This window comes from Saimiri boliviensis, chromosome 1 (genome assembly GCF_048565385.1).
Source record: "Saimiri boliviensis isolate mSaiBol1 chromosome 1, mSaiBol1.pri, whole genome shotgun sequence".
NCBI classification, from domain to species: Eukaryota; Metazoa; Chordata; class Mammalia; order Primates; family Cebidae; genus Saimiri; species Saimiri boliviensis.
Window position 1 is genome coordinate 237,900,316 of NC_133449.1, and position 27,253 is coordinate 237,927,568.

At 40.2% G+C, this 27,253-nt stretch overlaps 1 protein-coding gene and 1 non-coding gene across 8 annotated transcripts in view; both read right to left on the reverse strand.

Moving 5' to 3' along the window:
* Positions 1-1,285: 1,285 nt before the first annotated feature.
* The window catches only part of GTF2H2C (GTF2H2 family member C), a 39,704-nt gene continuing 13,736 nt past the window's right edge, over positions 1,286-27,253 (reverse strand). For 4 of the 7 annotated variants that reach the window (XM_074385016.1, XM_039468225.2, XM_074385019.1 and 1 more), the window contains 8 exons: positions 22,953-23,043; positions 22,644-22,731; positions 21,608-21,715; positions 19,301-19,364; positions 15,529-15,632; positions 14,585-14,687; positions 12,879-12,918; positions 1,286-10,220 (listed from right to left, as the gene is read on the reverse strand). In XM_074385016.1, coding sequence (XP_074241117.1) covers positions 10,101-10,220; positions 12,879-12,918; positions 14,585-14,687; positions 15,529-15,632; positions 19,301-19,364; positions 21,608-21,715; positions 22,644-22,731; positions 22,953-23,043 — 718 coding nt within the window. In that variant the 3' untranslated portion in view covers positions 1,286-10,100. The remainder of the gene's footprint in view (positions 10,221-12,878; positions 12,919-14,584; positions 14,688-15,528; positions 15,633-19,300; positions 19,365-21,607; positions 21,716-22,643; positions 22,732-22,952; positions 23,044-27,253) is intronic. The other 3 variants (XM_074385010.1, XM_074385012.1, XM_039468228.2) reach the window with 2 other exon arrangements.
* On the reverse strand, positions 8,269-8,457 carry LOC120365380 (U2 spliceosomal RNA). The gene has a single exon (XR_005580335.1). It is a non-coding gene; the product is annotated as a U2 spliceosomal RNA (small nuclear RNA).

Sequence of the window (27,253 nt, forward strand, 5' to 3'; positions counted from 1 at the left end):
GTTGAAGCAATTCTCCTGCCTCAGCCTCCAGAGTAGCTGGGACTACAGGCATTCACCACCATGCCCAGCTAATTTTGTTTTGTATTTTAGTAGAGATGGGGTTTCACCATATTGGCCAGGATGGTCTCACTCTCCTGACCTCGTGATCCACCCACCTCGGCCTCCCAAAGTGCTGGGATTACAGGTGTGAGCCACTGTATATTTTTAAGAAAAGGTAATCCAGGTGTCCTAGAAGGTTCATTTCCTCTTGTAGGTGGTTTAGCAAATTTCTGAGTTAGTAAGGCTTCTAGCTGTTACCAGCAGCATAGTATGTGAACCATAGCTAAGCTCTAGTCCAACAAAGCCATTTCTTCAACAGAGGAGCAATCGTTAAATAATTGACCAAGTATTCACTGGCTTCCTCCAAAGTATCAACATGTACAATCGTTACAGTGCCAGTGTTCGTGCAAACCACTTTCCATGGTGCATCCAGCTCTTCCTAGACCAGCAGGCCTTTTTCCGGAAGTCCAGAGGGCAGAGGAACCTCTTCACGTTGTTGACCTTTCTCCCTGTAATTTTTTTTTCCCCAATAAACCCTACTTTTCATTATGCTGCTGCATTTATACCCAAATACACATTCCATTTATTTTAACACCTTGTACATATTGTTGCCCTTAAAAATTGGAGGATTTTTAAAAAACTATTTTTTATTCTCAATATTCATTGATGATGTATAGGACTCCTGCCTTGTTTAATATATGATTGAGAATCTCCTGAATTTTCTTAGTTGTTTGTATTATCTGAATATGAATTTTGTCTTCTTCACCCATTTTAAAATTTTGTGTTTTCCTTATAATTTATTAGTAAATTATAAAAATTATTTTTTTGCATACTAGTCCTTTATTAGATATTTGCATTGCAAATATATCCTGTCATCTGCTGTCTTTTCATTTTCTTAAAGATGTCTTTCAAAGAGAATTTTTAATTTTGATGAAGTCTGATTTTAATTTTTGTTATGATTGATGGTTGTGTTCTAAGAAATCACTACTCCCAAGTTGTGAAGATGTTCTAAAAATTAACATTTGTACTGTACAGTATCAACTGATAGTTGAGGATGTGGAGCAACTGGACCCCTCATACACTGGTTGTGGGAATGTAAAATGGTATTAATACAATGTCTTTGGAAAAACAGTTCACTGGTGTCATGGAAAGCTAAGTATACTCTTGCCATGCAATCTAGCAATTCCATTCCTACATATTTACCCAAGAAAAACAAAAACACATGAACCCACAAAGATCTATACAATAATGTTCATAGCAACTTTATTCATAATAACCAAAAAATCAGAAACAACCCAATGTCCATTGGAGATAAACACATGGATAAACAAAGCAACCAGATATAAATGAAATACAGGCTATAGAAAGCAGCAAACTATTGATATAGGCAACAAATCAGTAAGTCTCAAAAACATTATGCTAAGCAAAACAAACCATACATACCATATCATTTAATTTTTAAAAATTGTATATAAGAAACAAATCTCATCTACAGTGACAGAAAACAGATCAATGTCACTGGCAGCTGGAACTCCTAGGGAGTACTGACTGCAAAGGAGTCCTTCTGGAGTGATGAAGATGTTCTCTCTCGATTGTGGTGGTCGTTGCATGGGTACAGAACACTTGTCAAAAGGCAAGGAATTACTCAAGATGGAAACATTTTTACTGTATGTTAATTATAACTGAATAAAATTGATTTTTAAAAATTCTAACTACAGCCAGGCACGGTGGCTCAAGCCTGTAATCTCAGCAGTTTGGGAGGCTGGGGCAGGTGGATCATGAGGTCAAGAGATAGAGACCATCCTGGTCAACATGGTGAAACCCCGTCTCTACTAAAAATACAAAAAATTAGCTGGGCATGGTGGCGTGTGCCTGTAATCCCAGCTACTCAGGAGGCTGAGGCAGGAGAATTGCCTGAACCCAGGAGGCGGAGGTTGCAGTGAGCCGAGATTGTGCCATTGCACTCCAGCCTGGGTAATAAGAGCAAAACTCTGTCTCTAAAAAAAATAAAAAAATTCTAAGTACATATATAAATACATTAATGTTTACAGAGCATTAAGAAAAGTGTAAAAACAATTCCATGTTTGAGATTTGTTTTTTTATAAAGTTACCTGCATTCAGTTTTTTAAGTTTAGTAGAATTCAATGATCAGGACCTGTTTTTAAGCTACTTAAGTACCTCTGTAATGTGATTACAGGCAGCAGTTCTCATACTTCAACATTTATTATAATCACCTGGAAAATTTGTTAAAGCAAAGGCTGCCAGAGCCATCCTCAGAGTTTTTGATTCAACAGGTCTGTGATGGGGCTCAGCTTGCATTTCTTTTTTTTTAAAATTTTTTATAGAGATGGGGTTTCTCCATGTTGGTCAGGCTGGTCTTCCGACCTCAGGTGATCTGCCCGCCTCGGCCTCCTAAAGTGCTAGGATTATAGACGTGAGCCACCGCACCCGGCCTGCATTTCTTTTTTTGTTTGTTTGCTTGAGATGGAGTCTCGTGCTGTCCCAAGCTGGAGTGCAGTGGTGCGATCTTGGCTCACTGCAACCTCTGCCTCCCAAGTTCAAGTGATTCTCCTGCCTCAGCCTCCTGAGTAGCTGGGATTACAGGCGTGCACCACGCCTGGCTAATTTTGGTATTTTTAGTAGAGACGGGGTTTCACCATGTTTGTCAGGCTGGTCTTGAACACCTGACCTTGTGATCTACCCGCCTCAGCCTCCCAAAGTGCTGGAATTACAGGCGTGGGCTACCACTCCCAGCCAAGAATTTGCATTTCTTTTTTTTTTTTTTTTTTTTTGAGACGGAGTTTCGCTCTTGTTACCCAGGTTGGAGTGCAATGGCGTGATCTCGGCTCACCACAACCTCCGCCTCCTGGGTTCAGGCAATTCTCCTGCCTCAGCCTCCTGAGTAGCTGGGATTACAGGCATACGCCGCCATGCCCAGCTAATTTTTTTGTATTTTTAGTAGAGACGGGGTTTCACCATGTTGACCAGGATGGTCTCGATCTCTTGACCTCGTGATCCACCCGCCTCGGCCTCCCAAAGTGCTGGGATTACAGCCTTGAGCCACCGCACCCGGCCGAATTTGCATTTCTAATGAGTTATCAGGTGATGCTAATGCTACCTACTGGTCAAAACACTACATTTAGAGTCACTGACTATAGAGTCAATTTTTTTTTTTTTTGAGACGGAGTTTCACTCTTGTTACCCAGGCTGGAGTGCAATGGCGCGATCTCGGCTCAGCGCAACCTCCGCCTCCTGGGTTCAGGCAATTCTCCTGCCTCAGCCTCCTGAGTAGCTGGGATTACAGGCACACGCCACCATGCCCAGCTAATTTTTTGTATTTTTAGTAGAGACGGGGTTTCACCGTGTTGACCAGGATGGTCTCTATCTCTCGACCTCGTGATCCACCCACCTCGGCCTTCCAAAGTGCTGGGATTACAGGCTTGAGCCACCGCGCCCAGCCCTAGAGTCAATTCTTAATGATTAAAACCTGACCTAAAGCTAGGCACAGTGGCTAATGTCTGTAATCCCAGCACTTTGGGAGACCTAGGAGAAAGGATTGTTTGAGGGCAGGAGTTGAGGCCAGACTGGACAACACAGCAACAGACCATCTTTACAAAAAAAAAAAAAAAAAAAAAATCAGCCAGGCATGGTTGTGCACACCTTTAGTCTTAGCTACTTGAGAGCCAAGATCGTGCCACTGCACTCTAGCCTGGGTGACAAAGCAAGCCTGTCTCAAACAAAAACAAAAAAATAAATTATCCCCTAAGAGGAGTATATCCCAGGAAAGTATAACACCTGAAACTGAAAAGATTATCTGCCCTATAATCCTAGTACTTTGGGAGGCTGAGGTGGGCGGATCTCGTGGTCATGAGATCGAGGCCATCCTGTCTAACACGGTGAAACCCGTCTCTACTAAAAACACAAAAAGTTAGCCGGGCGTGGTGGCACAGCTACTCAGGAGGCTGGGGCAGAATTGCTTGAACCCAGGAGGCGAAAGTTGCAGTGAGCCAAGATTGCACCACTGCACTCCAACCTGGGAGACAGACTCCATCTTAAAAAAAAAAAACAAAAGATTATCTGCCCTGATGACCTGATGATAATTGATAAAAAAAAAAAAAAAAAAAAAAAAAGGACCAGGCCAAAGTTTGTAAACTGGCAGCCTGAAGATAAATTTTACTTAGCCTCTGTGTTTTTCTAAATTAGATGCCAACATCTCAAACTTGGGATAATTCACTTTAAAAATCCAGTTTTTATGGCTAAGCATGGTGGCTCACGCTTGTAATCCCAACACTTCGGGAGACGGGGGTGGGCAAATTACTTGAGCTCAGGAGTTCAAGACCAGCTTGGGCAACATGGCAAGACCCCATCTCTACAAAAAATAAAAAAAAATTAGCTGGGCATACCTGTAGTCTCAGCTACTTGGAAGGCAGAGGTGGGAGGAGTGCTTGAGCCCAGGATGTGGAGGCTGCAGTGAGCAGAAATCATGTCACTGCACTCCAGCCTGGGCAAGAGTGAGACCCTGTCTCATAAAAAATTCAGTTTTTAGGCTGGGTGTGGTGGCTCATGCTTGTAATCCCAGCACTTTAGGTCTAGACGGGAGGATCACTTGAGCCCAGGAGTTCAAGACCAGCCTGGGCAACATAGGGGCACCCTGTCTATACAAAAAAATTTTTTTTAAGTTAGCCAGGTGCAGTGGCACACACCTGTGGTACCAGCTACTAGGGAGTCTGAAGTGGAACCACCACTTGAGTCTGGAAGGTCAAGGCTGCAGTGAGCCATGATTGTACCAATGTGCTCCTCCAGCCTGAGCAACAGAGCAAGACCTTGTCTCAAAAAAAAAAAAAAAAAAAAAAAAAAATCCAGTTTTTAGTTTCTCTTTAAGTATCATTCCCAGAAGGAACAAATAGGATGGGACCAAATAATGGTTACTTCACTTTAAAAATTTTTTACATTTTTTTGAATTAAGTCACAAAATTTAAAAGATACAAAAGGACTTACAGTGAAAAGTACATCTCCCTTCTATCCCTGATCCCCAGCCTCTCAGAGGCTGCCTCCTTTAGATGGGACGAGTGCTTTCCAGATGTCCCCACTTTGCATCAGATGGCCCCCCTCACTTATCTGCACTCTGCCTGGCCCTTTAGACATCTAAGCTGCCTCCAAACCCATGTTACCATGCCTGTCCTACACCCCCGTAAAACTTGGGATGTTGTTAGCACTTTCACACAAGCTTCTTTACAAAGCTGTGTCTTTTTAGATGGGGAGATTCACAGATGCATGAGGTTAGATACTTCTTTTTAGTGTCTACATCCCTGATAACTAATGTCCTGTTAGACTTACAGCAGATGTCCAAGTTTGTTGAATTAATAGATTAATGAATGAGCAAATTGTTTATTGTTTCCAGGGTCCTGAGGTGTGACTTAAATAGCAATTCAGTCAGGTGAAATCAATAATTAAATCACATCAGGATCCCAGTTCATCTTGTAATACCTCCCCCAAGAACAGAATTAGATTACCTGGAAATAATGACTCCTCTGCCCTTACAGAACTGGACTCAAAAGGGGATACTAGGGCACTCTAAGACTACTTCTCAGAAGTGTGACAACCTCCTGTATCCTTGTTCTTCTTACTATAGGGCCCAAGGACTGAAACTTCTCACCTTTGCTCCTAAACTCTGCCATCCACTAATGGCCTCAGGACTGGGATTCCACTAACCTACTCCCCAAGGGCTGATTGTACCCTTTCCTTCTCACCACTCCTGAAATAATTTCGTGCTATGAATTTCCCAACCATTCTAGAGTTACAGCTGAACACAGACATGACCATAAACATGAGGAAGTAATAAAGTATTGAGAAATCCTTCTAGAGGTGGATGCAATGCCACACCAGTGAGCAAGAGACGGGCTAGATGACACAGCCCTATAGGCAAGCTAGAATCAATGGGAAATGGAAGAAGTTAGGAAAGTAAGTTACCTCTCCTTCCTCCCTTCAATGGACTGCTCAGAGGGGCAGTTTCTCCTTATAAACCTTCTGGAGAAGCCCCACACCCTAAGTGAACACACTTGCTGGGAGGCTCCTGTATCTCATCACAGCTTGTCAGGAAGCCAAGCTACTGTAGTAACACAGTGCACCACATTTTTCCTGGCCTTGTTTTCCCTTTTCTTCCACACTCTCACCCCCCTAGATCTGCCCCTTCCTAATAAAGTAACAACACTTTCATGTTTGCCTCAGGTTCTACTTTCTAGGGGACCTAGGTTAAGAAATTCTGTTTGTTAAGCCGGGCGCGGTGGCTCAAGCCTGTAATCCCAGCACTTTGGGAGGCCGAGGTGGGTGGATCATGAGATCAAGAGATCGAGACCAACCTGGTCAACATGGTGAAACCCCGTCTCTACTAAAAATACAAAAAATTAGCTGGGCATGGTGGCACATGCCTATAATCCCAGCTACTCAGAAGGCTGAGGCAGGAGAATTGCCTGAACCCAGGAGGCGGAGGTTGCGGCGAGCCGAGATTGCGCCATTGCACTCCAGCCTGGGTAACAAGAGCGAAACTCCGTCTCAAAAAAAAAAAAAAAAAAAAGAAATTCTGTTTTTTGTAATTTCTAGGACAAACACTGAAAGAATAAAAACAATGTAAACAATTTTCAAACTAGTGAGGAAAAACACAGAATGTTAGAAAGTAAGTAATCCAAAAGAAGGCAAGAAAGAAAAGATAGTTCAAATATGCAGTTAAAGATATTATTTTAAAAAATGGAATGATGGAATTGTTGGAACCAATAACACGAAGATAATAGATTTAAACCCAAATATGTCAGTGGTAATCTTTTTATAAATAAATATATTTATTAAATATAAAATGTACAAAGTAAATATAAATGAACTAAATGCTTTAGTTCAAAGACAAAGATTAACATAATAAAAATTATGAAATAAAAATGTATACACTTCAAAGTATCTAAAATAAATCTAATTTTCATAATGAATTTTAAGCATGAAGGAGTTTTGTAACTGAACAGTGGAACTCAGAAAGACATACTATTCAGAAGATCTCTCATGTTAATAGTTTCCTTCACTATTGCAGTATACTGTAGAGTTTTTTTTTTTTTTTTTTTTTTTTGAGCCGGAGTTTCGCTCTTGTTACCCAGGCTGGAGTGCAATGGCGCGATCTCGGCTCACCGCAACCTCCGCCTCCTGGGTTCAGGCAATTCTCCTGTCTCAGCCTCCTGAGTAGCTGGGATTACAGGCACGCACAACCATGCCCAGCTAATTTTTTGTATTTTTAGTAGAGACGGGGTTTCACTATGTTGACCAGGATGGTCTCGATCTCTTGACCTTGTGATCCACCCGCCTCGGCCTCCCAAAGTGCTGGGATTACAGGCTTGAGCCACCGCGCCCGGCTTACTGTAGAGTTTTAAGAAAAAAATTAAAAGCCAGAACTGTCTTATATCACCATTTCTATTTCTGCAATCTTCAACAGACCAAAATTTTCTCTATAATTGTGAAAAAAATAGCTCCTTAAGCGTAACTAAAATTTCGCCTTAACCTTATCAAATATGCAAGTAAAACTCAAAACTGTAGAAAGAGATAAAGCTTTGAAAACACACACTGGATATCCCTTTTTATCAGGTCGAGAGGTGAGTCTCTAATAGAGTTCTAGTAAATTTTTAGTAGGTAACTACTGAAGGCCTTCCTTCTAAACCAGGTAAGGGAAGATAGAATACTCTGAGAGTATTAAAGGCATCTCCTGCAAGCCACTGATACCTCTGTTGACAGAGGAGATGAGAGAAAATAGCAGTTACCAGGTTACCTATAGCTGAAATTTGTTCCACATAAAGAACCACTAGGTCAGGCGTCTCCATACTTTTTACACAGGGGGCCAGTTCACTGTCCCTCAGACCGTTGGAGGGCCGCCACATACTGTGCTCCTCTCACTGACCACCAATGAAAGAGGTGCCCCTTCCTGAAGTGCGGAGGGGGGCCGGATAAATGGCCTCAGGGGGCCGCAGTTTGGGGACGCCTGCACTAGGTCTAGGTTCTTGGGAGTGACTTCTGAGAAAAACTCCTGTTACTTTAGTCACTATATATATACATATAATGTGTGTGTGTGTGTGCGTGTGTGTGTGTGTGTGCGTGTGTGTGTACTTACTAAAAATGCATATTCCTGGGCTCCCTAAATAGACTCTTCAGGGTGGGATTACATTGTCTTTACGGGTAAAGTTTTTTTGTTTTTACTGGAGGGGGTGCACCGTTCCTGGAAGTACTGAAATACCAGGTCGATGTGTAGAGTGGATGGAACAAGCTCCTATTCCATCTCCCTGCTCCAAAAATCCATTTAATATATTGTCCTTGGATAGAGGACGTATCCGATTAAACTGATAAGAACAGATACTACACTTAATATTAGCCAAAAGGCCGAGAAGCGATACTGGGAATGTTTTTTACTAAAAATTCTCAGTTATAAAATCACAAATTTCATAGTGAAACTAAATCTAGAGTACCTAAAGTTTATATATATAAAATAGACGTACCTTTGCTATGAAAGCCTGATTTACTCTTAATTGGATATAACCAGAAAAGAGTTCTGTCTATAATGATATATCTGCATTAAACCTAAAACACAATCTCACCTAAGTTTCTCCGATGACCCAGAGTAAAGCGAAAGGTTTAGCATATGAGAGTGAAAGGCTTTGAATCTCACCTTCTGTCAAACTTTTAGTGCTCTGTTAACCATGGTAACTGATGACCATGGTTGGTATCAACTATGGTTTTAGGCAACTTTGTTCATAGTAAAAATCAATCATAACTGTTGCTGTATCTGGATTGGGATGCACTATAAATAATCTAAGGGAGATTTCAAGCTTTAGGCTTTTCTGAATATGGTGACTCTTAAAAATGACATATCCCTTGTGGATACCCTGGAAGCCCGTTTTATGGAATTGTTAAGAGATACTGGTTCCCTGATGCCTGTGGAGGATCTGATCTCCTTGCACCTAAATTGTACTAGTGGACTGCTACAAGGACTTCCACTGCTAATGAGGACTGAGTGACACTGTGCTGGCAGGCTGTTGTTTCTGTTTAATATCCTTTTGAGTAAGTAGGTACCAAGTATGGTACCTTAGTATGGTACCAAGTATAGGTACCAAGTATGGTACCAACTATGGTAGTCTTAGGAGTTTGAATGTTTAAAGTGACTTCTGTTGGTCACTGCCACAAATAATTTCAGATGTACTAACTTGATAAATATATTCCAAATGTTTGGTTAAACCTAAAAAGATCCCTCTGGTGGATGTAGCAGTGTATTATTTCATAGGTATTAATTTCATACCTTCATACCTTTTTTTTTTTTGAGACGGAGTCTTGCTCCGTCACCCAGGCTGGAGTGCAGTGGCACGATCTCAGCTCACTGCAACCTCCACCTACCGGATTCAAGTGATTCTCCTGCCTCAGCCTCCCAAGTAGCTAAGACTACAGGCGTGAAGTACCATGCCTGGCTAATTGTTTTGTATTTTTAGTAGAGACAGGAATTCACCATGTTGGCCAGGCTGGTCTCAAACTCCTGACCTCAGGTGATCTGCCCACCTCAGCCTCTGAAAGTGTTGGGATTATAGGTATGAGCCACAGCACCCAGCCTAATTTCATAACTATTGATAAATTTTCATCTTACACTAAATTTACATTTAAACTTACTGAATTTACATTTAGACTTAATTTTCTTCTTACACTAAAAATGAATTAACATAAATCATAAAGATTCTGTATTTAATTAAAAAAACAAAATTATCGCATCAATTTAATTATAAGTAATTTACACATAATAATGCATAATGACTTTGAAAACAGTATAACTCAAAATAATAGAAAACAAAGTTAATTGAGTGAAGTACTACTGAATTCCAGGCACTGAATTCCAGAACACAAATTTAAAATTTAATAAAATATTACCTTTTCTTAGCAAACAGTTTCTTAAGTCAGATTTTTCTTTCATGTTTTAAATGAACCTTCTTCTAAAGAAGTCATTTTATTCACGGTTGCAAATTTGTTTTTAACACAATGTATACATGCTGGAATCAAACACCTGAAGGAGCTGGAATCTTATGAATACAGCCAGGGCAACAGTGTAGAGAATCATGAACAAAAACATCACAGTCCACACAGAAGACATTTTGGCACACAGCACAAACATAAACCTGTAGTGAAAACAGGAAATTGAATAAACAAAAGTGGTTTCCAAAAATTAATTACAGCACATCTAGATGACATTCAAGGTGTGCTTTGCTCTTTTATATCTCTATCAATTTTCCCCACTACCTACTTTATTACTTCCAATGTACTCTAGATTCTCAAATCTAAGGCAATTAATTTCTTCCGCAAAACTATCCCTTAGAATGAGGGAATGACTTTGTTTTTGAGTCTTTGAAGCCTATTTTATTATAGTCCACTCTCAATTACTTCACTCTAAGAAACTATTTGAGAAAGATATATGAGCTTCAAACCAGTGCTACTTTTGAAAGCTTAGCAAGACCACCTGATTGATTCAATTAAAAAGAGAAGCCTAGTGGCCAGGCGCGGTGGCTCAAGCCTGTAATCCCAGCACTTTGGGAGGCCGAGGCGGGTGGATCACGAGGTCAAGAGATCGAGACCATCCTGGTCAACATGGTGAAACCCCGTCTCTACTAAAAATACAAAAAAAAAAAGTTAGCTGGGCATGGTGGCACGTGCCTGTAATCCCAGCTACTCAGGAGGCTGAGGCAGGAGAATTGCCTGAACCCAGGAGGCAGAGGTTGCGGTGAGCCGAGATCGCGCCATTGCACTCCAGCCTAGGTAACAAGAGCGAAACTCCAACTCAAAAAAAAAAAGAGAGAAGCCTAAAAATTTAACATAGATGATGACCTATTCTATTCCTAAAAATTCAAATGAGGCTCAAACGTGGCTCACACCTGTAATCCCAGCACTTTGGGACCCCAAGGCAGGCAGATTGCTTGAGCCTAGGAGTTCAAGACCAGCTGGCCAACATGGAGAAACCCAGTCTCTACTAAAAACACAAACATTAGCCAGGCACGGTGGCACACACCTGTAATCCCAGCTATTTGGGAGGCTGAGGCACGAGAATTGCTTGAACCTGAGAGACAGAGGTTACAGTGAGCCAAGATCGCATCACTGCACTCCAGCCTGGGTGACAGAGCAAGAGTCTGTCTCAAAAAATAAAATCAAAAACTTCAAACAATTCAAAAAGTGGTTCCAGTAAAGATGAAGCTACTGATGTCAAACAGGTATTTAAAATTGTTTTATAAAATGTGACAGTGGAATAGCAATACTTCTAATTAATATTTTATATAATATGGTTTTAAATATGAACATGTAACTAAAAAATTAACAGCTAGACAGCGATATATATTATTTATATCTACACAAGTTTATATATTAAAGTTGCCCCTCTTCGAAACTAAAAAAAAAATTTTATCATTGGCCTAATGGAAGAATCACCCATGATCTGTGGCCACCTTAAACAACATCAATGTGTTATCACACAGCTTAAAGTATAATATGGCCAGGGACGGTGGCTCACGCCTATAATCCCAGAACTTTGGGAGGCCAAGGCAGATGTATCACGAGGTCAGGAGTTTAAGACCAGCCTGGCCAAGATGGTGAAACCCCATCTTTACTAAAAAGAAAAACTACAAAAATTAGCTAGGCATGGCAGCAGGCACCTGTAATCCCAGGTACTCAGGAGGCGGAGGCAGGAGAATCGCCTCAACCCAGGTGGCAGAGATTGCAATGTGCCAAGATCATGCCACTGCACTTCAGCCTGGGTGATAGAGTGAGACTACATCTCAAAAAAAAAACTGTATGAAGAAAATACTTTAAATACTTCCAGACTAAATGCAGTTTAGCTTGAAAGCTAAAGGTAAATTACATGTTTTACAAGGGTGTACCAAAGTAGGCAAAATGATCAAAGCATCAAAAAAATGAAGAAAAAAAAATTTTTTTTTTTTTTTTGAGACGGAGTTTCACTCTTGTTACCCAGGCTGGAGTGCAATGGCGTGATCTCGGCTCCCTGCAACCTCCGCCTCCTGGGTTCAGGAAATTCTCCTGCCTCAACCTCTTGAGTAGCTGGGATTACAGGCACACGCCACCATGCCCAGCTAATTTTTTGTATTTTTAGTAGAGACGGGGTTTCACCATGTTGACCAGGATGGTCTCGATCTCTTGACCTTGTGATCCACCCGCCTCAGCCTCTCAAAGTGCTGGGATTACAGGCTTGAGCCACGGTGCCCAGCAGAAAAAAAATTTTTAATAAAAAAAGTTTGAAAACGTGGCCGGGCGCGGTGGCTCAAGCCTGTAATCCCAGCACTTTGGGAGGCCGAGGTGGGTGGATCACGAGGTCAAGAGATCGAGACCATCCTGGTCAACATGGTGAAACCCCGTCTCTACTAAAAATACTAAAAATTAGCTGGGCATGGTGGCGTGTGCCTGTAATCCCAGCTACTCAGGAGGCTGAGGCAGGAGAATTGCCTGAACCCAGGAGGCGGAGGTTGCGGTGAGCCAAGATCATGCCATTGCACTCCAGCCTGGGCAACAAGAGCGAAACTCCGTCTCAAAAAAAAAAAAAAAAAAGTTTGAAAACGTAAGTTACAAAATACATTTATAACAAAAATTAGGATGCAGAATAACAAAACTACTATTTAAACTATTTTGTTCCCATTTTACCTCTTCTTATTATAATTATCTTTACAAGAAATAAACTGATATGAGCCTGGTCTTTCAACCTGTTGAAAACTTATAGCACCATTTTTTTCCAATAATTCTTGTACATTTCTTAGTATTTAGAAAGCCAATGAACTTACATGCTGGTCTTTCAATTCCCCCTGACATCCATAACAAAATCTGGAAAAAAAAAAAAAAAAAAAAAAAAAAAAGTTTAAGAATTTTTCTTAGAATTCACTCATTAAAATAGTTCAGCAAAATCTCAATAACTAGAATCCTTTCATTAATAAGTAATTCTTTTCAAACAAGACTTTCAAGAAAAAGAGTTAAGAATACCCCTGAGCCAGGCATGGTGGCTCATATCTGTAATTCCAGCACTTTGGAAAGCCGAGGCAGGTAGATCACCTGAGGTTCAAGACCAGCCTGGCCAATATGGTGAAACCCCATCTCTACTAAAAATACAAAAAATTAACTGGGCATAGTGGCAGGCACCTGTAATCCCAGCTACTGGGAAGGCTGAGGCAGGAGAATCACTTGAGCCTGGAAGGCGGAGGTTGTAGTTAGAAAGACAGAGTGAGACTCCATCTCAAAAAAAAAAAAAAAAAAAAATCCAACAGGAAGTAATTGGTTATATAAACCATAATTATTCATGAAATATGTAACACTTTTAAAAACATCATTGACCTAAATATGGTGATATTAAATTACTTCCAAATGATTTAAGTGTGAAAAGCAAGATGAATACATAATTGTCTGCTAGCCAGTAAATGTTTAATGTGATTCCTAAATCCTGGATGTTCTTAAAAGTAGTAAATCTTTATTTTCTGAAAACTATTCTACAAAAGATTGACCCACCTCTATTTCAGACTTTATTTGTTGTATTTCACACAAACAGCACTTGTAAAATACTTAAAGATTTTAGATAGATTATGTTACGCCAAATTATTTTCTTTTTTGTTGTTGTTTCTCTTTTTTTTTTTTTTTTGGATTATTTTCTTTTTTAAGAGACAGTGTCTCACTATGTTGCCCTGGCTAGTCCTCAACTCCTGATCCACCCACTTCAGCCTCCCAAAGTGCTAAATGAGCCTCTTATTTTTAGTAGTGTGCTAGGACTGGATTGTACTGGCTCAAGAGAATCAATTGTTAAATACATATTCAAGGATTTTGACAGCTGGTTGTTAACTGGTAGCTAAAAACTGGCCATGACTAGGCTGGGTGCGGTGGCTCAAGTCTGTAATCCCAGCACTTTGGGAGGCCGAGGCGGGTGGATCACAAGGTCAAGAGATCGAGACCATCCTTGTCAACATGGTGAAACCCCGTCTCTACTAAAAATACAAAAAATTAGCTGGGCATGGTGGCGCATGCCTGTAATCCCAGCTACTCAGGAGGCTGAGGCAGGAGAATTGCTTGAACCCAGGAGGCGGAGGTTGCGGTGAGCCGAGATCGTGCCATTGCACTCCAGCCTGGGTAACAAGAGCGAAACTCTGTCTCAAAAAAAAACCAAAAACTGGCCATGATAACGGTATTAAAAACATGGAAATCAGCAAATATTACCAATCAGGGTCTTTTTTTTTTTTCCTTTTCCTTCTGGAGAACTGATTTAATAGTATAATCTTCACCCTTATTTATACATAGATGGGTTTATGGAAATTATCTGGATTCTGGAGATTCAGATCTATTTTAACAATGAGCCATTTGAATCATAATCATGGCATTCTTCATCTCATCTTCCATATTATAAGTACTCTTGTCCAAGTTAGAAGGATTATATTTTAAGGTAGTAACAATCTATTCGAACATTAGCTTATCACTTATAACAAATATAAATTAATCCAAACTGATATACCTTTCTCCGTTATATTCTTCTAGGAGAATTTCTTGAAAAGGATCCAAAGGAAACAAATGATGGTAAGACCGTGCCAAGTGGGGGGCAGACACCAAAGTAAGACCTGACACATTAAGCAGAGAGACATGTTTAGTAGTTGAAACCCATGAAGACAATGGCTGAAAAGCCAAAAGATGCAACTCAGACAGAATATTTTCAGTTTCTTTTAGGATGACAGTTATTAATTTTACCTGTGGCTATAAAAGAAGATTGTAGGATGGAGTCTTAGTTCTGTTACTAAGTGTGTAACCAAACTATCTTGGTCTATTTGCTTATATTATAAATTAAATAAAATCAGACAATTCTATCAATTTAATTTTTCATTCTTTTTTTTTTTTTTTTTTTGAGACGGAGTTTCGCTCTTGTTACCCAGGCTGGAGTGCAATGGCGCGATCTCGGCTCACCGCAACCTCCGCCGCCTCCTGGGTTCAGGCAATTCTCCTGCCTCAACCTCCTGAGTAGCTGGGATTACAGTCATGCGCCACCATGCCCAGTTAATTTTTAGTATTTTTAGTAGAGGCAGGGTTTCACCATGTTGACCAGGATGGTCTCGATCTCTTAACCTCGTGATCCACCCACCTCAGCCTCCCAAAGTGCTGGGATTACAGGCTTGAGCCACTGCGCCCGGCCTAATTTTTCATTCTTTTATTTATAAAGGTAAGAGACAGAAAAATGTCTATTAGATCTACTGCATTGCCTTTAAAGAATATACTTTTTTCAGAAAAAGGATCAGGAAACTAGAATGCTACTTTTATACTTATAACAATTTAAAAAGTGACCTATTTCTCTTTGCACAGATTAAATCTAGAAACATACGAACAACTTAACATTTACATGCATTTTAGCAGCAATACAGATAAGAAGTCATTCAAGATTTACTGAATAATGAATAGTTCGTTTCTTACCACAGATTTTACATTCGACAGGTAGCTCACAGTACTTTGCTCGACACTGTGGGCAGAAATAGCCTCCTAATGTAAGCCCTGGCTCAGTATTGCCATCCAAATGCCTGTAGGGGGGAAAAGGGAATATATAAAGATCTGAAAAGTTAGAGCAGGACTGCACACTACCTTGATCTTAAAACGTGACACTACTTAAATATCTATTTAGGCCGGGTGTGGTGGCTCACGCCTGTAATCCAAGCACTTTGGAGGCCAAGGCGGGCGGATCACCTGAGGTCGGGAGTTCAAGACCAGCCTGACCAACATGGTGAAACCCCATCTTTAAAAAAAAAAAAAAAAAGGCCAGGCACGGTGGCTCACGCCTGTAATCCTAGCACTTGGGAGGCCAAGGTGGGTGGATCACCTGAGGTCAGCAGTTCAAGACCAGCCTGGCCATCTTGGTGAAACCCCATCTTAAAAAAATAAGCAAATAAATAAGTAAAAATTAAAATTAAAAAATTAAAATTGAAATTAAAAAAAAAATCTATTTAAAAGTCTGTATTTTTGGCCAGGCACAGGGGCTCACACCTGTAATCCCAACATTTTGGGAGGCCAAGGCAGGTGGATCACCTGAGGTCAGGAGTTCGAGACCAGCCTGGCCAATATAGTAAAACTGTCTCTACTAAAAATACAAAAACAAAAAAAATGAGCCGGGCGCAGTGGTGCACACCTGTAATCCCAGCTACTTGGAAGGCTGAGGCAGGAGAATTGCTTGAACATGGGAGATGGAGGCTGCAGTGGGCTGAGATCATGCCACTGCATTCCAGCCCCGACAACAGTTTGAGACTCCATCTCAAAACAAAACAAAACAAAACAAAACAAAACAAAAATTAGCCGGGGGCCTGTAATCCCAGCTACTTGGGAGGCTGAAGCAGGAGAACTGCTTGAATCCAGGCGGCAGAGGTTGCAGTGAGTTGAGATTGCACCACTGCACTCCAGCCTGGGTGACAAGAACAAAAACTCAACCTAAAAAAAAAAAGGCTATATTTTTAAAAATTGTATAAGTTTTTGTAGAAATGGGGAATCAACATGTTGACCAGGCTGGTCTCGAACTCCTAGCCTCAAGTGATCCACCTGTCTCAGCTTCTCAAAGTGCTGGGATTATAGATGTCAGCTACCATATCTGGCCTAAAAGTTTATTTTAAAATCTGTGAGTATGTCTTATAGCTCAATTATGCTACATTCATTTTTTTCCCCCTCTCTTCATTATTATTATTTTTGAGACAGAGTCTCACTCATGCCCAAGCTGGAGTGCAGTGGCACAATCTTGACTCACTGCAACGTCTGTCTCCTGGGTCTAAGCAATTTTCATACCTCAGCTTCCCTAGTAGCTGGGATTACAGGCATGCGCCACCACGCACAGCTAATTTTTGTATTTTTAGCAGAGATAGGGTTTCACCATGTTGGTCAGGCTGGTCTCAAATTCCTGGTCTCAAGTGATCTGCCTGCCTCGGCCTCCCAAAGTGCTAGGATTACATATGTGAGCCACTGCACCCAGCCCTTCTCTTTAAGTTTCCATTACTATCCTTGAATTCAATAATATTTTTCTTCCATAGTGTTTAATTTACTGTTAATCTCATCCAATGTATTATTCATCTAAAACACTGTACTCTTCATCACCAGAAGTTTGATTTGGGTCTGTTTTATACCTTCCATATCTCTTCTTACCATTATCATGTTCTCTAATTTCCTGAACGGAGTACATTTATAATTGTTGTCTTACCACATCTTTGTCTACTAATTCTTTTTTTTTTTTTTTTCTGAGACGGAGTTTCGCTCTTGTTACCCAGGCTGGAGTGCAACGGAGCGATCTCGGCTCACCGCAACCTCCGCCTCCTGGGTTCAGGCAATTCTCCTACCTCAGCCTCCTGAGTAGCTGGGATTACAGGCACACGCCACCATGCCCAGCTAATTTTTTCTATTTTTTAGTAGAGACGGGGTTTCACCATGTTGACCAGGATGGTCTCAATCTCTTGACCTCGTGATCTGCCCGCCTCGGCCTCCCAAAGTGCTGGGATTACAGGCTTGAGCCACCGCGCCCGGCTTGTTTGTGATTTTTAAGAATAACTCTCTTAAATTTAATTTCGTTTTATAATTATGTAAAATATAAAGCTCTAAAGTTAAAACAAGGTATAGTAGGCCGGGTGCGGTGGCTCACACCTGTAATCCCAGCACTTCTGGAGGCCAAGGGTGGTGGAGTGCCTGAGCTCAGGAGTTCGTGATCAGCCTGGGCAACTCAGTGAAACCCCATCTCTACTAAAATACAAAAAAAATGAGCCGGGTGTGGCAGCATGCTCCTGTAGTCCCAGCTACTCTGGAGGTTGAAGCAAGAGAATCACCTGAACCCAGCAGGCAGAGGTTGTAGTGAGCTAAGATCATGCCACTGCACGGCCTGGGCAACAAAGCGAGAATCCTCTAAAAAAAAAACTCAACAAAAAAAAACAAGGTACAGTAATATTCTATATAACATTTTGGTCAATGATGAACCACATATATGACAGTGGTCCCATAAGATAATACCATATTTTTATTGCACCTTTCGTGTGTTTAGTTACATAAATACTAAGTGTCGTATTACAACTGCCTACACTATTCGGCATGCAATATGCTGTATAGGTGTGCAGGCTAGGAGCAATAGCTATACCATATAACTGAGATGTATAGTAGCCTGCACTATCTAGGTATGCACACCGTGATGTTTGCACAATGATGGTATCACCTAATGATGCATTTCTCAGAACAAATACCTGTCATAAAGTGATGCATTCAAAAAAGTCTAGGGTCTATCCCTTTGCTTTTCCCTACACACTCACGGAAGTAAAGATTTAAAAAAAAAAATTCTCCTCCACCCCCTTTTTAAATTTGTATTATTTCTATACTGCTTGTTTTTTGTTTTGTTTTGTTTTGTTTTGTTTTGAGATGGAGTTTCGCTCCTGTTACCCAGGCTGGAGTGTAATGGCTCGATCTCAGCTCACCGCAACCTCCACCTCCTGGGTTCAGGCAATTCTCCTGCCTCAGCCTCCTGAGTAGCTGGGATTACAGGCACACACCACCATGCCCAGCTAATTTTTTGTATTTTTAGTAGAGACAGGGTTTCACCATGTTGACCAGGATGGTCTCGATCTCTTGACCTCGTGATCCACCCGCCCCGGCCTCCCAGAGTGCTAGGATTACAGGCGTGAGCCACCGCAACCGGCCCTGTTTTTTTTGAGACAGAGTTTCGCTCTTGTTACCCAGGCTGGAGTGCAATGGCGCGATCTTGGCTCACCGCAACCTCCGCCTCCTGGGTTCAGGCAATTCTCCTGCCTCAGCCTCCTGAGTAGCTGGGATTACAGGCATGCGCCACCATGCCCAGCTAATTTTTTGTATTTTTAGTAGAGACGAGGTTTCACCATGTTGACCAGGATGGTCTCGATCTCTTGACCTCGTGATCCACCCGCCTCGGCCTCCCAAAGTGCTGGGATTACAGGCGTGAGCCACCGTGCCCGGCCATACTGTTGTTTTTATTATTAACATAAACAAGTACATATATCCACTTACATCTCTACTTTCTTCTTAGGTGATTAGTAGCATACGACAAAATTCTCTCAAACTTACTATTTTACTTAGTAATAAGATCATTCCACAGAATTACACAGAGATAGTCTTCATTGCCTAGCTTCTGAATTTATAACTTAAAAGAAGGAATTAAAAATGTAAAAACATTATCACTGATAATTTCAAGGTCTTTACTTACGCCATGCTGAAAGAGGGTTTTGCATCCTGGTCAGATAAAGAAGCAATGGTGTGCTGAGGAAATCCTTCATAGAAGAAAATGTATTACTTTCTTTTTCCAAGCAAGGAGCAGAATTCTAGGACTAAGAACCTAAAAATGTTCTTATCAAAAAGCCAATAAGGTTGTACAAAATATCACTTTCCTGCCTCTCAGATAAGCTTATTATAGCATGATTAAACTAATTCCAAGCTACAAGAAAAAGTTGAGGAAATGGGGGAAAGACCTATCTATATGTATGACTTCAAATTCTGAAGTTCACATATATGTTTTCTTTTCTCCCTTTTTTTTTTTTTTTTTTTTTGAGATGGAGTCTTTCCTCTGTTGCCCAGGCTGGAGTGCAGTGGTGCAATCTTGGCTCACTGCACCCTCTGCCTCCCAGGTTAAAGCGATTCTCCCATCTCAGCCTCCCACATAGCTGGGATTACAGATGCCCGCCACCATGTCCAGCTATATATTTTCTAACTTAATAATGATTAACACTACTTTTTAAAGAGGTTGTACTTTTTACATCATTTCTGATACAACTGAAGCATATCATAGTACATCTTCATTTTATCTAAGTTTATACTTATATGTTTAAAATTTTGGAATGCTCAAATATTTCACATAATGTTTTCTATATATAATTTAAATTCTGAAAACATGTTTAGGAAAAGCAAAAACCATTTTTAAAAAATTACATAAAAAATTTAAATATATCTACATATCAAAACAAATAAATAAAAGTAAAGGCAAATAATCAACTAGAAAAATATTTGCATCAGGTGACTGAGAAAGGGTTAATATTCCTAAAGGACTCTAACAAATAAATTATAAATTTAAATAACTTTAAAATGGTATAAGAAAATATATCAGTAAATCAAAAAGATTAGCCAACATAATACCTAAAATGTATTGAATGTTTACATTAAGCATTATTCTAAATGCTTCATCTGTATTAACTCAATCCTTGCAAGACACAATAAAGTAGATACTTACTGACATCATTAAACACATAAGACAATGGAAAACAGAGGTCGACTAGTAATACAAAAGGCCAGAAACAAAGTAGAAAAGCAGTCTACTTCGCTGACATTTTAAAATATATATATCAAATAAGGAGATTCTTTTTCTATTTAAAAGTTATACCTTCTTTCAATATAAATATAATACATTTTCACTTGACCTTAGCCAAAAGGCTGAGAAGCGATGTGTAATACATTTTCATCACAACATTTTTGTAAAACAGAAGAAAATATATATATATATATTTTGAGAAGGAGTCTCACTGTCGTCAGGCTGGAGTGCAGTGGTGCGATCTCAGCTCACTGCAGCCTCCCTGGTTTGAGTAATTCTCCTGCCTCAGGCTCCCGAGTAGCTGGGATCACAGGTGCATGCCACCATACCCAACTAATTTTTGTATTTATAGTAGAGACAGGGTTTCACCGTGTTGGCCAGGATGGTCTTGATCTCCTGACCTCGTGACCCACCTAGGCCTCCCAAAGTGCTGGGATTACAGGCGTGAGCCACCGCACCCAGCTGAAAACAAAATTTTAAAAAAGTGATCCAAAACCAATCATCTCCCCTCCTTCGAGCAATCTGGTGTACTTCCCTGCAAGCTTTGTCTTTGCAGTTTATATTACACAGCTTTGATCAGACAGTACAGTACAGAGGATTTTGGAGCTTATTTTACTTCTTTTTTTTTTTTTTTTTTTTTTGAGACAGAGTCTTGCTCTGTGGCCCAGACTGGAGTACAGTGGCACAATCTCAGCTCACTGCAAACTCTACTTCTTGAGTTCAAGCAATTCTCCTACCTCAGCCTCCCAAGTAGCTGGGACTACAGATGCCCGCCACCATGCCCTGCTATTTTTGATATTTTTAGTAGAGACAGGGTTTCGCCATGTTGCCAGGGTGGTCTCAAACTCCTTACCTGAGGTGATCCACCTACCTCGGCCTCCCAAAGTGTTCGGAGTACAGGCATGAGCCACTGCACCCGACCTTTGTATCTTATTTTTAAAATTTCTTAATATATGTATTTTTCTATAAACACAGTTGATACCTTTCTAGCCTTAAAAATAAAGAAAGCGAACAGTGTTCTCTGGGTGAGAAGACTACTGGTAGTTTTAATATGTTTCCTTTTTTTTTTTTAAACTTCTCTGCTTTTCAAAATTACTTCAACAAGCATATTTTTTCCTAAAAAAAAATTAAATGTTAAAACAACTTGTGCAAAAACAAAAATAGCATAGTTTGAGCCAAGATATATATTTTTAAAAATATAAGAACACTTACCCATACGAATAAGCGAGCATTCAGAACTTGAGCTAGCAGGAGGAGGACTAACATGATGTGTGAGTAATTCTTTGTAATGGCTTTCGTCTAAAATAACATGGTATGTGCCTAACAAGGTGAAAAGAAAAAAAAAAAAACAGCTTTGTAGACATAATGAAGTATACGTTCTATGTAATTCCTGTAAGTTTTATCATCTGAAAATGTAAATTTTCAAAATAATAATTTTAGTTAAATCATCACTTTTAAAACCTTATTTAAATAATATATCTAAATCAACTTCTCTAGGAATAACTGTATTACAATTTATTATTATTATTATTATTATTATTTTTTTTTTTTTTTTTTGAGACGGAGTTTCGCTCTTGTTACCCAGGCTGGAGTGCAATGGCGCGATCTCAGCTCACCGCAACCTCCGCCTCCTGGGCTCAGGCAATTCTCCTGCCTCAGCCTCCTGAGTAGCTGGGATTACAGGCACGCGCCACCACGCCCAGCTAGTTTTTTGTATTTTTAGTAGAGACGGGGTTTCACCATGTTGACCAGGATGGTCTCGATCTCTTGACCTCGTGATCCACCCGCCTCAGCCTCCCAAAGTGCTGGGATTACAGGCTTGAGCCACCGCGCCCGGCTCTATTATTATTTTAACATATAAATAGACAGGTCTCAGTATGGTAACCAGACTGATCTCAAACTTCTGAACTCAAGTGACTCTCCTGCCTTGGCCTACCAAAGTGTTGGGATTACAGACATGAGCCACCATGCCTGGCTTGTAATTACAATTCAAAATCTTTATAAAGTAAAACATACAGTAAAACTTCCAGTTTTCCAAGAGTTATAATACTTCCTCTAAATACTGACATAAGTACTGAAAATTCTTTGCATTTTGAGATGATTTCTTATAGAATTAATTACATATTTAAGATGACTGACCATATTTTAGACTACTTTAATACCTCACAACAGATTAAAACATCCTAATTTAATAAATTATTTCCTACATAGTAATTATGAGTAAATATTAAAGATATTAGATATATACCACCAGTTTCACGAGCAAGTACGGTGCAAACTCGAACCTCTGCAGACAATCCAATAACAGATACTCTAATTTTAGCTGCCTTTAGGGTCTTCATAAAATCCAAGTAGATAGATAGTTTTAGGAAAGAAGAAAAACATTTAAGAGTTAATGTGTTTGAAAAATAAAGAATGCTCTGAAAACTAGTGATAAATTCACTACATCTACCACTAAGATGGATCACATACACACAAAAAATATATACATAAATATATATAATTACTATAGAATTCTCTTTAGAGTTGTAACTTTGGTTTTGATTTTTTGGTCTACCTTGATTAGATCATAAATATTAGATGGATCACAAGTTGTAAGGCTGCTGAAGATGATTAGTACTTCTCGACTTGTATGTCCAGGCATATGTCTTAAAAGAAAGATAAAATACACTCTAATTAGGCACAACAAATTACACTACCAAAAAATTTACCCAGAAAGAATAGTATACATAGGATTACACATTTAGGCTATAGCATACCTCATTTGTTTCAACAATGCAAGGAAAGGTTGTGAGCATATTTTAAATATTTTAATGTCAATTTTTCTAAAATGAGCTATGTACTTAAAAAATTATTAATTGATTCATTTAATAAACATTTACTTAGCACTCCTAAGTTCTGGGGATAGAGTGATAAACAAGGTTCCCAACATCATGAAGCTTACATTCTAGTAGGTTTGTTTCATACAAAGTCTAAAGTATACACTAAGAAATACGACATCACATAAATAAACTTTAAACTAAAATGTGGCAGTATCACATGGATCAACTTCAAAGTGTATAAATGTGGCTTAAAAATAATAACACACAGAGGAGGAAGGCAGCGAATCACGCTGCCATGTGTGTACCTATGCAACAATCTTGCATGTTCTTCACCTGTACCCCAAAACCTAAAATGCAATGAAAAAAAAATAGTAACACACACTTCTTTCTCAAATACTATATAGTAGTCCACTCTTACCTGCAGAGGATACATTCCAAGACCCCCAGTGGATACCTGAAATCAAGGATAGTACTGAACCTTATATATACAGTTGTCCTTCGGTATCCTTGGGGGATTGATTTCAGGCCCTCCTATGGATACCAAAATCTGCAGATGCTCAAGTCCCAGATACAAAATGGTGTAGTAGGCTGGATGTGGTGGCTCATGCCTGTAATCCCAGTGCTCTGGGAGGCTGAGGCGGGCAGATCACTTGAGGTCAAGAATTCCAGACCAGCCTGACCAACATAGAGAAACCCCGTCCCTACTAATAATACAAAAGCTAGCTGGGCATGGTGGCATATGCCTATAATCCCAGCTGCTGGGGAGGCTGAGGCACGAGAATTGCTTGAACCCGGGAGGCAGAGGTTGTGGTGGTGAGCAGAGATTGCGCCATTGCACTCCAGCCTGGGCAACAGGAGCAAGACTCCTGCTCAAAAAAAAAAAAAAAAAAAAAAAAAAAACCTATGCACATCCTCCCATATATTTTAAGTCATCTCTAGATTATTGATAACACCTAATACGACGTATGCTATGTAAGTCATTGTTATCCTCTGTTGTTTAGGGCATAATGACAAGAAAAAAATGTCTATTTGTCCAGTACAGGTATAATTTTTTTCCAAATATTTTTGATATGTAGTTGATTGAATTCACAGAAGCAGAATCCAGGATTTGGAGGGCTGACTATACTATGTTTTTCCCTATACAGGCATACCTTGGAGATATTGTAGGGCTGGTTCCAAACCACAGCAATAAAGCAAATATCACAATAAATATTTGCAATAAAGTAAGTTGCATGAACTTTCAGGTTTCCTAGTATATATAAAAGTTCTGTTTATACTGTAGTCTAATAAGTGTGCAACAGCATTACATGTAAAAAAAAAAGTACATACCTTAATCAAAATTACTTTATTGCTAAAAATGCTAAAAATCAACTCAGCCTTCAGTGAATAATATCTTTTTGTTGGTGGGGGGTCTTGCCTTGATGTTGATGGCCACTGACTGATCAGAGTGATACTTTCTGAAGGTTGAGATGGCTGTGACAATTTCTTAAAATAAGACAAAGTAGTTTGCCACGTGGGTCAACTCTTCCTTTTATGAAAGATTTCTCTATGGCATGTAATGCTGTTTGATAGCATTTTATTCACAATAGTATCTTTCATTCCTCTGAAACCCCACTGATGCTTTACCAAGTAAGTTTATGGGATATTCTTTTTTTTTTTTTTTTTTTTTTTGAGACAGACTCTTGCTCTGTCACCCAGGCTGGAGTGCAGTGGCATGATCTCAGCTCACGGCAACCTCTTCCTCCTGGGTTCAAGCAATTCTCCTGCCTTAGCCTCCCTCGTAGCTGGGATTACAGGCATGTGCCACCATATCCGGATAATTTTTGTATTTTTAGTAGAGGCGGGGTTTCACCACGTTGGCCAGGCTGGTCTTGAACTCCTGACCTCAAGTGATCCACCCACCTCAGCCTCCCAGTGTGCTGGGGTTATAGGCTTGAGCCACCACAGCCAGCCAGTGTAGGTATTTTGACCACCTTCCATGAATGGCATTTCGAATGGCAAATCCTTTCCAGAAGATTTTCAATGTACTTTGCCCAGATCCATCTATGGCAGTCGCAGCCTTATGATATGTATTTCTTAAATAATCAAGATTTGAAAGATCAAAGTATTCCTTTATCCACGGGTTGCGGAATGAATGCTGTGTTAGTAGGCATAAAAATAACATTAATCTCCTTGTACATCTCCATTGGAGTTCTTGGGTGACTGGATGCATAGTCAATGAGCAGTAATATTTTGAAATAAATCTTTTTTCTGAGATAGATCTCAACAATGGGCTTAAAAATATTCAGTAAGCTATGCTATAAACAGACATCCTATCATTCGGGCTTTGTTGTTCCATTTGCAGAACACAGACTGAGTAGATTTAGCATAATTCTTAAGGACTCTAGGATTTTCGGAATGATAACAAACATTGGTGCCAACATCAAGCCACCAGCTGCATTAGCCCCTAATAAGAGAGGAAGCCTATCCCATGAAGTTCTGAAACCAGCCATTCACTTTTTCTAGCTATGAAAATCTTAGACAGCATCTTCTTCCAACAGAGGGCTATTTTATCTACATTAAAAATATGAGATCAGGCAGGGCGCAGTGGCTCACGCCTGTAATCCCAGCACTTTCGGAGGCCGAGGTGGGTGAATCACGAGGTCACAAGATCGAGACCATCCTGGTCAACATGGTGAAACCCCATCTCTACTAAAAATACAAAAATTAGCTGGGCGTGGTGGTGCGTGCCTGTAATCCCAGCTACTTGGGAGGCTGAGGCAGGAGAATTGCCTGAACCCAGGAGGCGGAGGTTGCGGTGAGCCGAGATTGCACCATTGCACTCCAGCCTGGGTAACAAGAGCAAAACTCCGTCTCAAAAAAAAAAAATGAGATCAGGTACAGTGGCTCACACTTGTAATCCCAGCACTTTGGGAAGCTGAGGCAGGAGGATTGCTTGAGCCCAGGAGTTCGAGACCAGCCTGGGCAACATGGTGAACCTACCTCTACAAAAAAAAAAAAAAAAAAAAAAGCTGGGCATGGCGTGGTGGCACATGCCTGAAGTCCCTGCTACTTGGGGAGCTGAGGTGCGAGAACAGCTTGAGCCTGGGAGTTTGAGGCTGCAGTGATCCATGACTGCACCACTACACTCTAGGCTGGGTGACAGAGTGAGACCCTGTCTCAAGAATAAACAACAACAGAAAAAAAAAAGAAAGAAAAAGAAAATGTGATATTTAGTATAGCCATCTTCATCAATTATCTTAGCTAGATCTCCTGGATAACTTGCTGCTTCCTCTTGCACTTAGAGACGGCTTCTTTCATTAACCTCATGAGCTCAGTTCTGTTAGCTTCAAACTTTTCTTCTGCAGCTCCCTCACTGCTTTCGGCCTTCACAGAATTGAAGAGAATTAGGGCCTGGGTCTGGATTAGGATTTGACTTAATGGACTATTGTGGCTATTTTAATCTTCTATCCAGACCATTAAAACTTTCTCCATATCAACAATAAAGCTGTTTCACTTTCTTATCATTCTCGTGTCCACTGAAGTAGCACTTCGAATTTCCATTATTTTTTAAATTTTTTTAGACAGGATCTTGCTCTATCACACAGGCTAGATTATAGTAGCATAATCATAGCTCGAACTACTGGGCTCGAACCTCCTGCCTCAGCCTGAGAAGGTAGGACTACAGATGCTCACCACTGTGCCTATTTTTGTTTGTTTGTTGTTTAGTAGAAATGGTGGTGGGGGGAGTCTTGTTATATTACCAGGGCTGGTCTCAAACTCATGGCCTCAGGTGATCCTCCCACTTCAGCCTCCCAAAGTGTTGCAATTACAGGTAAGAGCCACCATACCCAGCCCAGCACTTTTAATTTCCTTCAGGAACTTTACCTTTGCATTCACAATTTGACTAAGTGTTTAGCACAAGAGACATAGCTTTCAGCCTATCTTGCATTCTGACATGCCTTTCCCACTAAGCTCAATCATTTCTAGCTTTTGATTTAAAGTGAGACATGCGACTCCTCCTTTCTCTTGAACACTTAGAGGCCACTGTAGGGTT